Genomic DNA, 15640 nt, shown 5'->3' with positions numbered 1-15640 from the left:
CTAGCAGAAACAAAGCTGTAAATGTGAACACTTTTCATACAGGCAAACAAATTGATACAGCTGAGACAATTTATGCTAGGTTAGTTTTTCTCAGTCACTTTTGGTGCATTTCTCGAGTCATTGTTGGCATTTACAAAACAGTAAGCGCATTTCTCAAAACAATTTGTAGAAACAGGAAAAATAGCATTTGTTTGCTTTCAAAATCCTTAGTTCAGCTCTTAAAATCCTGTCTGTTAACATATCAGTGACTCAAAATAATAAGTTATAGTCTCTCTATGTACAGATAAGACAGTCAAATCGATTAGTCATGAGAAGAGACTACAAAAGGATCATTTACGCCAGTGTTTCTCAACCCTGGTCCTCAACGCCCCCCTGCTCTGCATGTTTTAGATGTGCCTCTACTCCAGAACAGCTGATTCAAATGATTGGATGACAATCAAGTACTGCAGAAGCTTGTTAATCATCCAGAGATACAATTCAGGTGTGTGGCAGAAGGGAAATACCTAAACCTGCAGGACAGGGTGACGCTGAAGACCAGGATTGAGAAACACTGATTTACGCTTTTGCTATAATTTATTCATGGACCATGCCATGGTGATTCAGAAAGAAAAAGACAGAAATGCAGAGAACAAAAAAAGTAGAAAAGGAGCCACAGGACAATCTCCTCAAGGAAAACTGTACAGTGCTGTAGAAATTACATTACATTTTAATTTCCATAGTCACTTTGTTCCTTAACTCCACTGAGGAATCTTTTTTCCTCAGTGGGGTTAAGGAATGAACAGTAGGGTGGGAGGACCTCCATCAGCATCATGTTGTGGGTCTCAGCCATGTCCTGATGTTGGACTGATGGAAACTGGCAGATGTCCTCAGCCTCTTCTGACTCTTCTTCTGCTTTCCTCCCAACTATTTCCTCCTCAGCCTCACTCCTCTTCTTCTCTCTGGCTGTTCACTCTGCCCAGATACTTGTTCATCAGTTCTCAGACATGTAACATTGTGTTGTGTTCTGACTATATAGAGCATAATGTTGCCAACTGATGGTTCACAAGATGCACCTCCAATCTGTTTCAGAAAACTGGTTGATCGTTGGTTGAGCTAATGGTTCATACACTGACCTGTTAGAGAAACTCAGGACTCACTTGGGAGCAATTTACCAATTCAGGACAGATTTAGAAAATAATAGAATATAAATTAATTAATATATGATTCACATTATGACAACTTTAAGACTTATGCATGTTAAGACTTACACAATGAACTGATGCTATTTTGGAAGTTGAGAATTCAACACAGACACGTTGTTGTCCTGTTGTCCTCATTTTCTGTATACACCCTTTATCCTCCGGGTCAAAATGACCCGTCTTCAATAAACCCCCAATATAAGCAGCTTAATTGAATTTTAAACACCAAATTCTATCTTGTATATTGTCACTCACCACAAAATGTGTGAATACTTGACTTTTCCCTCTCCACTTGAATTTCTATAGCTTAAGAAAAAAAATGTGCAAAATGAGTTTCGAATGCATTTTTATTCATCACAGTGACTAATTTTCTTTTACTTTTCTCCAGTGAACAAGAGGATGTACAATACAAAAATATGAAAAATAACATAACCCATTCAACTAATTGGCACATGTAGGGCAGTATGCAAGTGCACAGCCTTTGCAGATATATTTCTTACACCTGCAGCACACAGTATGTGTTTTACAGTCTGAGGGCAGAACTGACATCTCTTCCTCTTACTTGGCTTAGCTGAGGAAGTGGCTGTGGTAGATGGATCCTCAGGTTGATCAGGAGCTGCTGCACTCTGAATAGCTTTCACAACTGCTGCTGAGGCTTCTGTGTGGGGGACATGCTTCCTTCTTTCAATGAGTGGAGTTACAAGTGCCTTTCCTAGCTGCTCCAGGAACACCCTCTTCTTGTTGTGCTTATGAGACATCCAGGTTGGGTTGATCTCTATCCAAATCACAAAGGCATTGTAGGAGGACACATCAATGATGTTGTGGAAGATGACCAGGGGCCAGCGGGCAGTCATTCTTCTGCAGCTATATGCTCCAATCACCTTATCTAGGTTGTCCACACCTCCTTTGTTTCGGTTTTATTCCAGGATGATGATTGGCTTCCTGTCCTCACGGTCACTAATGTCGCCGTCTTTGTGCAGTGTGCTCAGAAGAACTACATTCTTGTTTTTCTTTGGGAGGTAGGAAACTAGAGTGGTGGTGGGTGTGAAGGCAAACTTTGAGGAGAAGACCTCTCTCTCCTTTGACCCAAGCAGTGCAGGTGGGAGCTCAGGCTTGTTCTTTTGAACTGTACCAACCATGGTGATCTTCCTCTTCAGGAGCTGCTGTCCGAGTTCATAAGAGTTGAAGAAATTGTCACATGTCACATTGTGACCCCTCAGTCCCTCTGTCACATCAAGCACAACTCGCAACCCCTGGTTCTTCTCTGGGCATCCACTGGTTGACTTCCCAGTATAGACTTGCATTTTCCAAGCATAGCTTGATTCAGAAGCCACCCATGACTTGATCCCATATTTTGCTGGCTTGCTGGGCATATACTGCCGGAAAGGACAACAACCTTTGGACAAAAGACATTAGCATCAGTGATTAGTATCAGTGTCACAGAAAACAGTCAAAGAAATCAATAGTGAAAATCACTTTTATTACAAATATGAAAACAGATTACCTCTAAATGGAACCAGTTGCTCATCCACTGTTACATCAGGCTCTGGATTGTAGAGGTAGGGCAACCGCTCCACCCACTTGTCCCATACCTCTCTTATGGCTGCAAGTTTGTCTGTCATACGTCTTGCTGGTCTTGATTCACGGTCATCAAATCGCATCAGTCTTGAGTAGGTGTGAAAGAGTTTGACTGGCATTGTGGCTCGGAAAATTGGCCTTCCACTCTCTGCTCACTTCTGCTACTGATTGATCTGAGACACAACTAAAACTTTGTAACATTTTATGGTTTGTAAATAACTCTGTGACCTGGATTTCAACTCCATTTGCCTCACGGGTCATTTTGACCTGAAGACCATCTTTGTACCTTTTTTTGTACAGCTTACATGGAAATGAGAATAAAAGCAACACTGAACTTTTTCTATTGTCTGGGCCAATCTAGGAAAAGTCTTAAAATCTCAAGTTAAAAAAATTACATTTAGGGGATTTTTTGGGGGGGGGGGGGGTTTAACACAGTGGCGGGTCATTTTGACCCGAGGACAACAGGAGGGTTAACATATTTTGATCAAGACGATAAAAGCAAATTACAATTATAAAAGCATAGAAGTGTACATAACCAGCTACATGATGTACAAAAGCAAAACTTGCAAAACTAATTGTTTTGATGTGCAGAAGTGACACAGTAATTTGAAGATTGAACAGGTAGTTTTAAGAATTTCAATTCTGTTCTGAGAGATGCACCCAAACTGAGAAAAGCTGTAAAATATTAATATTTAAATTCTCTTATCTTCAAATCCTTCAACTGTCATGGACCCAGTGACTTTAGTGCAAGTATTTTGGGTGTGAGAGTCAAGAGGTCAAAGGAAAATATTAAATAATATCTCTGATGCCAAGCTTTATACTTCTAAGTATTACCAAAATATTGAAACAAAAGCTAACATGTTCTTCAGAGATTTAACTTGCATGCATGAACATTTCACACTCAAAGTAATTCAAATTAATTATTGAACCAAACTTGGAAAAAGTTGCTTCTGCCATTAACAATAACTTTAAGCACATGTAGTCTGAAGTAGACCAGAAATATAATCTATGCAGCCGTTCCTACAGAAACATTAATGGAAGTGTTGCATCTGTGAAGATTAAATGTTCCATATAGTAAAAATATCTAGCTGCAGTGCATGTACATAAACAGCATGGCTCAGAAACTACACATTTCTTTGTCAGTTGGTTAAAGTTAGCTAACTTCAGTTGAAACCGTGAAAGGGACTCACCTGTGATGTGTTGCCCTTCTCCTCCTGAACGTGCAAAAATAGCAGAAATTTGATTTCAAAGACAGTAGCAGCATCTTGACAAGGACCAGGCCTACTGGGCTCTCAGCACCCTAGTTAGCAACCTTAGTTAGCACAGTGACTTTACTGTGTTGAGTTCAGGACACCACTACAGGAACAGAGTTAAAAGAATCTTGCTGCTGATGCTGAAGGATCAAGCAGCAATGCAAACTAGATAATTATTTGTTTACATGACAAATAACAGTCTCCATTTACTGTAAACCCTACTATTTATCACAATAACAAAATGAAAAACTCTCTAGACCAGGGGTCCCCAAACTACGGCCTGCGTCATTTGGTCTGGCAATGCCGGATCTGGCCCGCCTCCTCATACCAGAGAGCATTCAGTGTATTTTTTCATATATTGTATTTTCTGGTTTGTGGATTTCTCTTCAACCACCAGGGGGCTCTTGAGCAGATGTTAAACTAACTTTCCCTCAAATATATACTAGTCAGTCCCAGTCACCGTTTCACTCACGGTTTTTTCCATTTCCATTCTGGGTAAAAATCTATCTAAAAGCGACCGCGAATGTGTCGTAGTCAGCAACCCCCCCCCACCCCCCCCCCCCCCCCCCCCCGTCGACAGTTTCAAAGACAGAACCCCCCCCCCCCCCCCCCCGCCGACAATAAGTTTCTAAGGTATCTTTCTCCAAAAACTAAGACCGGCCCCCGAGCAGAGAAAGGAACAGCTATGTGGCCCTCGCAGGAAAAAGTTTGGGGACCCCTGCTCTAGACTATTCTCTACTAATAGCACAATATTTAAAACCAAGTGTGGGATTTGTGAAACTTCAATGATGGGTGACTTTACAACTTGTATGATTTTGGATAACACTAGAATTGTTCTTTATTGAAGTTTCACAAATCAGATAAAGGTTTTACAAATCCCACACTTGGTTCTAAATATTCTGATATGAGTTGAGAATAATCTAGTCCAGATTTGAAGAGTCTAGGTGTTGTAGTTTTTTAGCTAGAGTAAATTAAAGATGCTGATTGCAGTGAAAAATTAGGTGGAATTGCCCTTTAGCCATTTCCCAAATTGGAAGCAGCAATTGGAAACCAACTTCAGCTTCATTCAAGCAAGAGGGGCTAACATACAGTTCTCTTAATGTTAATGATCAAATGCTCTCATAAATGATGGTGGCGTTGGCTGTAGGAGTTTGCTTTGCAATCGGTGGATCGCCAGATCGATGCCTGGTCTACTGCTGAGATTTCAGTTTGGTGTATTAAAGGCATTATTAAAAAAGAAACCAAAATATCACACCAGCATTCTGTTCTTTGTAAAAAATTATTTTGCAGTCTTGTTTACGCTTTTACATTGTAGATCTAAACATCAGCAAAATTTGTAATTTTGGCTGATTGCTACTGTTAAGTTTAGGGTAATTAACTGCTGGCAATATTACAATTTTTTAAGAACTTTACAATTACTTATATTTTTACACTATATTTCTGTATTTTCTACATTCGTGACTGTCACAATTATTTAGGATATATGTTTATTCAGTTATGATAATGCCATGTATTTTCTACGGCAGTATAATGCTGTGAATATTCTGGTCAGTAACTGCTGGCATTTTACAATTTTTTACCGTAAATTTACTGACTTTCTTTGCAGTTTCGACTTACGGTAGTTCCATGTAATTTCTACGGTAATGCAATGTTTTTGGATACGACGGTCAAAAACTGTTGGTTTTTTACAGTTTTTTACCGTAAATTTACTGACTTTTTTTACAGTGCACTGTGTGTACGGCGTGCACCGCTGCTCACACACAGCCACGGCCTCTGCCTATACTGTGACCCGCACATGCACCTAAAACGCTGGAGCCTCCAACACCAGCTAGGGTTCATTTATAAATCAGGGGATCAAAAAACTCCCGATTTGTTTAAACATTTAAACAAGAATGATTGGTACCGCTTTACAATAAGGCTCCCCTTATAAATTTTCAATAAATAGTTCATATATATGTTATTAATTCACCTCTAGACGCGTTATAAATCATAAATAAGTGCTTATTATGCATTAACTAAGGGTGAGAAGGGGAAGAAAAATCTACTGGTTTCTTGCCAAATAATGAACCAAGTCTGTTCACTTCTATATTTGATCTAGAGTTGTTATGCTAAACGTTTTAGACTACCTTGTAAGCACAATAAGCACATGTAAACATATTTATTTGTAGCACAAAGTCTCTTTATCACTCTTAATTAATAGCTCGTTATAGGGCTGTTGCAAACAATTATTTTAGTAATTGAGTGTTCTATCGATTAATCTGACGATTAATGGAGGAATCGAATAAAAACCTGATAAAGTTATTTTAAGGATGCTTATTGTTCCCCAGAAAAAAACAATACAAACCTGGACATTATTATAAATCAATGAAATTCCCCTTGAACGTGAAAATTGAACTTTATGCACTTGGCTTTCGTCAACAGCTCAGAGGCGGGAGCGAGAGCGCGGCGCAACATAAATAACGACCCGGCCGGAACACGGCGCGCTAAATAATGAAACATAACTTAACGGAGCTTCGAGGCAGGTGATTTTCCTCGAGGAATTTTAATAACTGAGGTTCTCGAATCATTCAAGGAATCGCTGCAGCCCTAAACCATTATTAGTGATTTCTAAACTGTTTATTAATGAATGGATAATATATCTGTAAACTATTTATTAGCGATCAATAAGGAGGGCCTTTTCGAAAAGTGGTAATGAATTATTGTACTGTTAATACCTTGTTATGTAAGCATTGGTATTTTATGAAATTTGAACAGTGGGAAAAAGTGCTTTAAAACTGCTTTGTGGTCGTGCGCAGCTTTGGCAGGGAAAGGAATTAGAATTGCATCAACCAAAACCATAGTTGATGTTTTTATCAACTTTTATCTCCTCAACCGAGTGATTAACTTCCCCGTGTTTTCTGGATGGCTCTCAAACCGAACCACCTCTGGTGATTATTCTTCCTACAATGACTCTCTTTTATCACCTTCTGATTGTCTCTGACGTAAATTAAAACAATTCTGGTCACTGAGCCGCCGTCGGAGTGATTTCAGCACGGCGCTCTATAAGCCGTCGTGTCACTGCCCCGAAGCTGTTGCTAGGCAACTGAGTTGCACTGGGAGCAGGTGACACAGAGATTGGCCCAAAAGTTTCCCCGCAACAAAATTGTTCCGGTTTAGTCTATCGAATGCATTTCGATTAGTGTCTTTAAATTTAAGATTTACAATGTTAATAGCAATTAAAGAAAAACACGTGGAAGCACAAAAAAAACCAACTGTTGAGCCTGTCCTATGTGCTTCAAACATTTTCGTTTTTATTGAGGGGTAACCAAGAAAAGCGTTTGTTCCCCCTGTTAGCACTGGTTTGCACTGTGTAGCACATCTTTGAAAGCTGAAAACAATTACAGGAAGGTTTCCCACGATACAAAGCCATCAGAAAGTTAATACTTGCTGTTCTTTCCTACGTTCTTTCCAAGTGTGTTTTTTTAAAATGATTTCAATGTTGTATAAATTCTTCAGCGACCATTTTGTATTTATGCTTCTGCAGGTGCAAGAGCTCCAGAGTCCACCAAGGGCCAGCATGGTCGTAAAGGACTGCGTGAAAGCTTGTTTAGACTCTACGTACAAATACATTTTTGACAACTGTCATGAGCTCTACAACCAGCTTCTCGACCAGGTAATCCCGGTTTGTTTTTGTATTTCTACCTCCACATTCAGTGACCGAGGTCGTCAGAGGACAGACGGCAGCACGGGAACCAAGTCGCAGTCTAGAGAAAAAGATCAAGTTGTGGATTTTACGTTTCTGGAGGAGCGGAAACACCTCCTGTTTAAAGTTTGGTGAAAAATGTTTGTCTTCAGTTAAGGTGAATGAAGTTTTGATTGAGCTACGTGGAGAAAATAAAGAAAAGAAGCTGCAAAAGATATGATGGCATATGTCGAAGAATCAACAAAGTAATCGTGTTTCCTTATAAATGTAATATATTACTTATAAAATATATTCTTAATGATCCAAATGTTTTTATGTTTCCTGTGATAGTTTGCATCAATACTGGTAGCATTTTGCTTCCAAAAAACTTGGTAGTCTTATTTTCCCGTAGCCGTAGTTTAAACCTGACATTCGCAGCAAGTCCAGCTTGTGCTTTTTATACGATTTTGCTATTTTTTCCAGCGTGGAATCAGCACTTTGCCCGTTCTCCTTTAATCTATCCTATTTAGCTGCAGTTGACGCTTTTTTTTTTTTTTTTTTTACAGCAGAGACTTTTGGTAAGTGGGTGAGAAGACAGCTTCACTGACAGCTTGCTGGTGTTCAGGCTGTAAAAAAACAAAGAGTTTTCTGCTCGTCTTTTGGCAGAAGGGGGATTGTCCCATGTTTTAATACTATTTCTTAAAAACAGCAAAAAATGAAGAGAAATCTTTCTTTAATAACACTGTCGCGCTCTCGTGGAAATACTTTTATCAACGCAAACCTTTGCGCCGTCATAAAAGTAACATCTTCCCTTTCAGTTTTAGTGTGTTTGTATTGATAGGTGGCGATGTTGGGAAAGATATAAATCCATCCCGTCACGGCTGGAAATCAATAGTCTATATGTCGCACCTGGCATTTACCAGGCTGTAAAATGTTCAGTGTTTATTTTAACTTTGACTTGAAGAGTCTGGAGCAAAGATGAAAGCAGGTTGGGGGGGGGGGAAGCATTTCTCAGACAAATTTATTTAACTGATTTCATCCTTTTAGGGGCCATGTTGATTTCTCAAGAGCACAAAAACTTTTTTAGGAGTAATCTTGGAATACACAACATATTCAGCCGTGGCCCATAGCTCCCAGTTATATCTGTTTCCATCTGTGAACTTGAGGAATGTGCAAAACAGTTTGAGAGAAATGAAGTTAGCAAACAGAAGCGATGCAAACAAGTGGCGGTTGCTGAAAGGGGGGATGAAGCCACATTTGGAATGCTGAACTCTGGCACCCTAAAAGAAAATTGGCGATAAGTGAGGATTTATGTGTGGAGGAGGAAATAAAAAAAAACTTGTATCACAGAAAAGTAGCTTGGAGACCTAACAGACCAGCACCCTTCCTAGTGATTTAAAAGTGTTTTGTGGTAAACCTCTTGTACTTGTCCCTCACAAAAGTAGTAAATGACCGTAGCTTGCTAAGCAATCAGTCAAAAACGGCTAAATATTATTTTCTTGTTTTGCTCATTTGGACAAGGCACTGACAAAAAAAGAGAGTTGTGGCTGAAATTATTTTTTACGGAAAATAATGTTTATTTGATACAATGTGTGTACATACAACCAGATGTTTTGTACTGACAGAGGACACACGAGAAGGGAAATAGTTCAGCTACACAAATAACAACTGCAGTGACCTTGGTGGTGGGGCTGTCGACTCCCTGCCTGAGCTGTCTGCCCTAGCAGTAGGAGAAACCCTAGCAGTTATGAAAGATAAAAAGAAAAAGTGCAATGAAGAAAACAAATTTTGATGAGTTAGGAGAAATTCATTCTTCTCAACCCCGTTTACTTAGCTATGTTTTCTGGATTCTTATTATTTTCCGCTGGACATATTCTGATTAGAAATGTTGGTTTTGTCAAAAGAAAAAAAAAAGGGGGGGGAAAGCGTTCTCTTTTTACAGTCATTGATTTGATAGAAATTTTTTGTAACCTCATTTTTGCAAAAGTCATCCTTGTTTATTTTATAATTACTAGTATGCTTTGAAAAACAACAGCCGAGCAGATTTAGTTATATTTTATATAAAATTAATTCTGCAGGGCTTTTAATGCTAGGCTTTTAAAATGTTAAACACCACTGAAGAAAAGGCTTATTAAAACATCTGAACGATCCGAAGGAGAGCAGTTTTCAGTTTGTGTGATTTTCATCGCCTCGGTTTTCTGCTCTTTTGGTTTCACTTCAGAAAGTAATCAGTCGAAACGCAGCGCCACCCAACTATTTTTACGGCTTAATTCTTTAAAAGAATAGCCTTCGCAATGACAGTGATAACGTCGTCTTAGGTTGCAAGAGGCTGGAGTCTCCTCAAAAGCTGAATAATACGCTTCCTTTGTTTAGAATAGCCGCAGGGGTTGTAAGCAATTACCAAACTTATGCGATAGACACTTGTACTAATTACATTCTCATCTGCCGCCGTTTCACAGTAGAAAGACTCTCTATCAACGTTTTACTGCGTGGATGAGGAAATAACGCATCAGCCTCAACCTACAGCAAGCCCTGACGATAAGTGATTATGTTCTATATACTAGGTAGCCTCTGACATGGCAGAGAAAACCCATTCCAGACCCCAATGACTGAGTGTGGCGACATGAGAGCAGCCGCGGGGTCCAGGCAAGCGGGGAAATATCCCGGCCTACGATGAGGCATCTTGCACAGCAAAACAGCGAAGATATGTGCCATTTGTGGACTACAGGAAAGGGGGATCTAGTTTAAATCATACAGAAAAGAGGACTTGACAAAAATGACAACAAGAATGGGAATGGAATTGGACAAAAGGAGCACATGCTTGTTTTTATTGGGTTCACCTACTTCAAAAGAGTCAAAATGGCAGAGTATACAACAGAAAAAAGTGGAAGAAAGGCAGCATATGCATTTCATCAGCTTCCAGAGGCAGTTGGTTGATGGATATGGAGAAGGGATCCACATTTCTTCCTTCATTCTTAAAAAAATAATAAAAGAGAAAGATGAAGACTTCCCTTGTTAGAAAGTCTCTTTTTCTTTTTTAATCCTCCTGCAGTTTTAAGAGATGGGGTCATTTAGACCCTACAAGTTTTTTACTCTGTACGCAGTCTGGCAGGGTGGCGCTGACCCCGTGTGTGCTTTTACAAGTTTTTTTTTTTTGTGAGTGTGCGGTTTTGGAAGTTGACGGGACAATTAACCCACTTCCCAGCTGTCCGACTGTGACATTTTCCGTGCTCCTGGCGAGCGTTGGGCGAAGACCGCAGCAGGGTTAAAGAAAAAAAAAAAACCGTAAAATTCTACAAAGAAATGTTAAGGAAACTGTAATGCGGTAGAAGAATCGAAGCTTCGTAACGCTGACAAATTAATAAAACTGGAAATATACCATGAAGGAAATTGGTTTACTGATTCAATATTGAGGGATAGTTGGACGTCATTGCAAGATAATTTCCAAGCCAGCCAGTAAAGAAGTCCATCAACAAAGAAGTGAAACTCTGGGTTTCCTTCAAACCCGGATTTGTAGGAATTTCTACCATTTTCTGCAACAAGTAATGTAATCTCCAGATCAATAGCTATGGAACAACAAACAAAACAAGACCAAGTGTAACATACCTCACTCTGATGTGAATTTGTACTTGAAACCACTTTCGGGCCATGCCCAATGGTCTTTATTTGTTCGTATTTGTAGGCTTTGTTCTTAGATGTACATGGCAAGATAAAAAAAAAAACAGTGCATAGCATAATATTTAACACAGCTATATAAATCCAAGCAACACACATTTAATACATCAATAAGACAACTTGGAGGAGTTTCAGTTCGACACATTGCCGATGCTCCTGGGAATTTGATTGTACTCCGTGAGACCAACCTTTAATCAGAAATTCAATATTTTGTGACACGTTGGTAGAATTGATCAGAAGCTCGATGTATGCTAATGCCGAATCCTCCCACTCCAGGAGCCTGAACAAGCAAACCAATCATTTAAACCGCTATGTACGCAACAGAGGAGTTATACAAGGACTGTTTTGACGTGTCGACACTACCCACTAAAGTATGGAAACTTAGCTTAGACTCGGTGCTGCATTTTTTGCTTCCTACCATAAGTGCAATTGGAGGTGGTGTGTTCTTGGCTGTATAAAGACAGCAGATCACTCAATCACCCCTGACAATGTATGTGGGCTTGTCGCAAGTGAATACCAATGAGGAAAGGGATTCTACTGCACATTTTAGTGGGATGTACACTCTGTTCCATTTAATGGTGATGACACGACCTTCAGTGTCCTTTATGTATGCATATCATTAGACTAAGATGCTCTCACACTAGCAAAGACACTCACCTCCTGCAGAGACATTATTTTACTTTTTGTCCCCTAATCACATGGGAAGGAAACCAAAATTACAGGTTACAGCTCTCTAAAGTAACCACCTGTTATTTATCACTAGCTGTTTTTTTGTACTTTTATTTAAAAGGGACAATACACATTACTTAGCACTTCAGTCAGATGTGTAAATATTTCACGTTTAGTTATAGGTGTTCATTTCTATATGCGTTCTCTGGCAGTTCAAAGGTATAAAACACATTAAAAAAATAAATAGAAATTTTTAAAAAATCTGAACTTAATTAAAAAAAAATCTCTATGCGCCTGATCTTGAAAAATTACAAATAAGGAGCGCTAAATAGGCAAAAACTTGCACAAGCAGTAAGTTAGTGTGTTGGACATGATCTACAAAGATTGATTTTGGAAATTGATTGACACAAATCTGATTCTGGTTAATTGCATTTTGGGTGGTATTCACTCCTCCTACAGTTTCGTAATTTCTGATGATCACCATATGGATGCATATTCATGAAGGCAAACGCGCTCAGTGGATTGCGGCTGGTGTGCTGGTTGATTTTGCGGACGCAATCTTGTTTTGCGTGTTGTTTGTAGATCAAGTTTGCATTTTGTACGTGCAAACCTTTGAAAGATCAGAGCCAAAGTGAATATATCATTCTTACATGGTTGCTACTACAGTTTTTGTGTGTACAGCATGTACTCCCTAAACAACGAACCTTATAAATTGCTAACAGTCTTTTTTTTTATCCATGCTTCCACGATTTGTACCTCTAAATTCTTTGCTAAATTGTGATTGGGTCAAAATTTCAACACAAACTATCATGGGTCCACTTGATGTTGTGACAAGATTATGTCATTTTCATCTTTATTCAGGAAACAAAAATAATTGGAAAATACAATTGTTAGTAAATTTGGTCCTTTTTGATGCAGGTCATCAAAGAAGAAGAAATACCTAAACTGCTCCAGCTAAGGAGTTTAGCGAGGAATGAGTTGCCTTTTGCAGAATCAGCTGTGAACTCTCTTCTTGTTTCTTGTTGGTGTGAGATTGAATTCCTAAATGCAAAGTCAGCAAGGTAACGCATCAGCATGACATGTGTGGAATCTCCATATATTTAAAGCATCAATCCGGAGACTAGTTGATTATCTTGGGAATCGATTGCAGTCAAAAAGGTTAGGTTGAGGATAAATGAATTAGTTTCACCAGACACACACGGACGTGGTGTCAATGTTGTTGGTATTGTTAAATAATACAACATGGGTTATTCAAGAGGCTAATTTGAATGTAATTTGTTTTAATAGAATATTGTCTCCAGAAATACAATATGCATCACCCTGTCATGTAGAGAAACAAGAAAACACACCCAGGATTTGAAGGGTTTGTTCTTAAAGTCTAGATGGTCTACAAATTTTATGTGCTCCAACCAGTTTGTGCAAGAGCATAAAGTGTACTGATGTGCTAATTCTGCAGTTAATTCTGTGCAGAATTAACTTTACAAACCAGTACCTGTGTTTTCTGCACAGAGTAGACTTTTCCCTCCCTGATATGCAACCTGCTTGTGGCAGATTGAGCGACTGGGATGGCTGCTTTCTAACTGGGGAGCAGTGCAGTCATGCACAGTGTGGGGGTAACAGATGGTAGTGCCAGTGAGTGGTTTTGGATTTGACACCTTTCACTGTAACGTTGGAAGAGAGATTTCCGCAACAGGCCGTGACAAAACATCCACACATACAACGTACAAATACAGCATCAGTGAAAATACCTTTAACTTTCAATAAAAAAGTTATAATCTGGAAGATATTAGAGCTTATTGATTTGACAACATGCCATGTCTGTCTAATGTAGGCAAAAGGTGTGTTGGGGTCAAGACTGCATCAGAATGTAGTATGTTACCTTTAATGTGATGTCGCTGTCTCATTTTACTTATTTCTTTATTTCTTTATTATCTACAATAACTTTCTCTGTACAGTGTGCATTCCAATGTACTACCATTTCCCCTGGGTGGTCAAATGATCGAATTATTCAGAAAGCAGGTCAGCTTTCACTTTTAGTTGGACGCATTCTGCAGGCCAAACTGAGTGAAACTGCATCACTGTATAAAGACAGAATAATGGTATTACTGCATGGTTGCTGTCATAGTTAAGTCTGTCACATTAATTCTGTAGCAGCGTCTCAGTTTTGCATCATACATGGGATGTGCAACTTGTTGCAGTTACAGTACAGACCAAAAGTTTGGACACACCTTCTCATTGAATTCAATTAGAAAGTGTGTCCAAACTTTTGGTCTGTATTGTATGTGTAGGAATTTTGTCTAAAAATTGTAGCACTGACTCATCTAGTGGTTAAATTGTGTATGCTAGTTTCAGTTGCATTGTGAGGCGATTCCAGAATTTTATGTTCCCATAGCATCATGAAATGAAAGGCATATATATGTCTTAGCATAATTGGGATATAGTATTTTGCTTTCTATTCAGCCGGATAGCCTTATTATAATAACAGAGAAATAACAGGTTTTTGTTGTTAAGCAACCTTTCATTGTATAACTCGTATGTCACTCAGCGAAGCATTTAAAATCAACCTGTCATAAGATCGTCTTGATAAACTGTGTTCCTTTGACCATGAGAGAAATACAGTTTATTTATACTACAATATATTATACCTTTTTGGGTCAAAGGGTTTCCGACAGTGTATTGTAAGCCTGGCTGGCCTGTTTAGATATTGTTAATAATGTTTCCCAATTACACATAATTACTTAGTGGTATTTTCAAATTTCCTGTCAACTTCAAACATTTTTCCTCTGGATTTAACCAGTTTTCTGGGGGAAACCCTGGGTCAGTTTGCATGAGTTAAACCAATAAGTGTCTGCAATGGGTTAAAAGGCAAGATGCAAAGATTTGCTTACAAACTGCAGTCGGAAAAATACATTCAGCAATCCTACAATTCACATATTGTCCGTTTTTGTATTTCTCCTAACTAGTTTTTTGGGAATGATGTAGCCAATTAATCTGGGAACGTCAAATCAAGTCTGATGATCCCATCTCAATGTTTCTCATTATCACTGAGGTCAGACTTTCAGCACACCAACTTCCTTTGACCCAATTTTTTATTTTTATTTTAGCAATTTGCATATGAATGTCAAGTATTAGATACATGTGCACGCCCTGCAAAACACCGCAATTACCCATGCAATTCCATTCTTTGTCTCTTTCCTAATTCGGTGCTCAGTGAAGCGCTGCTTCACCCCTCTTTATCTAAATTTCCTTTTCCACAGAGCCGGAAACAGGAGCTTCCCAGAGAGGAGCAGGGTCCATCTATAAAGAACCTGGACTTCTGGCCAAAACTCATCACTCTTATGGTATCTGTAATCGATGAGGACCGCACAGCCTACACACCAGTCATTAATCAGTATGTACTTCTTCATTTTATTTCACTTTACTTTTTCTTTTCTCCTTTTTCCCAAGGCATCTAGTCATTGATTAGTATTGTATTTAATCAAATACGTGCTCAAACTGCATTTAGGTCGATGCCAATGTGTTTTATGGGTGAATGGTAATCTTATTTGGGATTAAACACCTTTGTCAATTTCACCTGAGATCTGCTGAATACTTCCTAATTGAAGAAAGTATATAAAAATGTATAA

The 15640-nt window shown here is 38.9% G+C and overlaps 1 protein-coding gene across 5 annotated transcripts in view; it reads left to right on the top strand.

Moving 5' to 3' along the window:
• unc13c (unc-13 homolog C (C. elegans)) overlaps window positions 1-15640 on the top strand; it is a 155998-nt gene that overhangs the window by 76124 nt on the left and 64234 nt on the right. For all 5 annotated transcript variants that reach the window (XM_032560391.1, XM_032560390.1, XM_032560389.1 and 2 more), the window contains 2 exons: window positions 7533-7661; window positions 15272-15405. In XM_032560391.1, the coding sequence (XP_032416282.1) occupies window positions 7533-7661; window positions 15272-15405 (263 nt within the window). The remainder of the gene's footprint in view (window positions 1-7532; window positions 7662-15271; window positions 15406-15640) is intronic.

This window comes from Xiphophorus hellerii, chromosome 4 (assembly GCF_003331165.1).
Source record: "Xiphophorus hellerii strain 12219 chromosome 4, Xiphophorus_hellerii-4.1, whole genome shotgun sequence".
NCBI lineage: Eukaryota > Metazoa > Chordata > Actinopteri > Cyprinodontiformes > Poeciliidae > Xiphophorus > Xiphophorus hellerii.
This window is presented reverse-complemented; position numbering and strand designations above follow the sequence as displayed.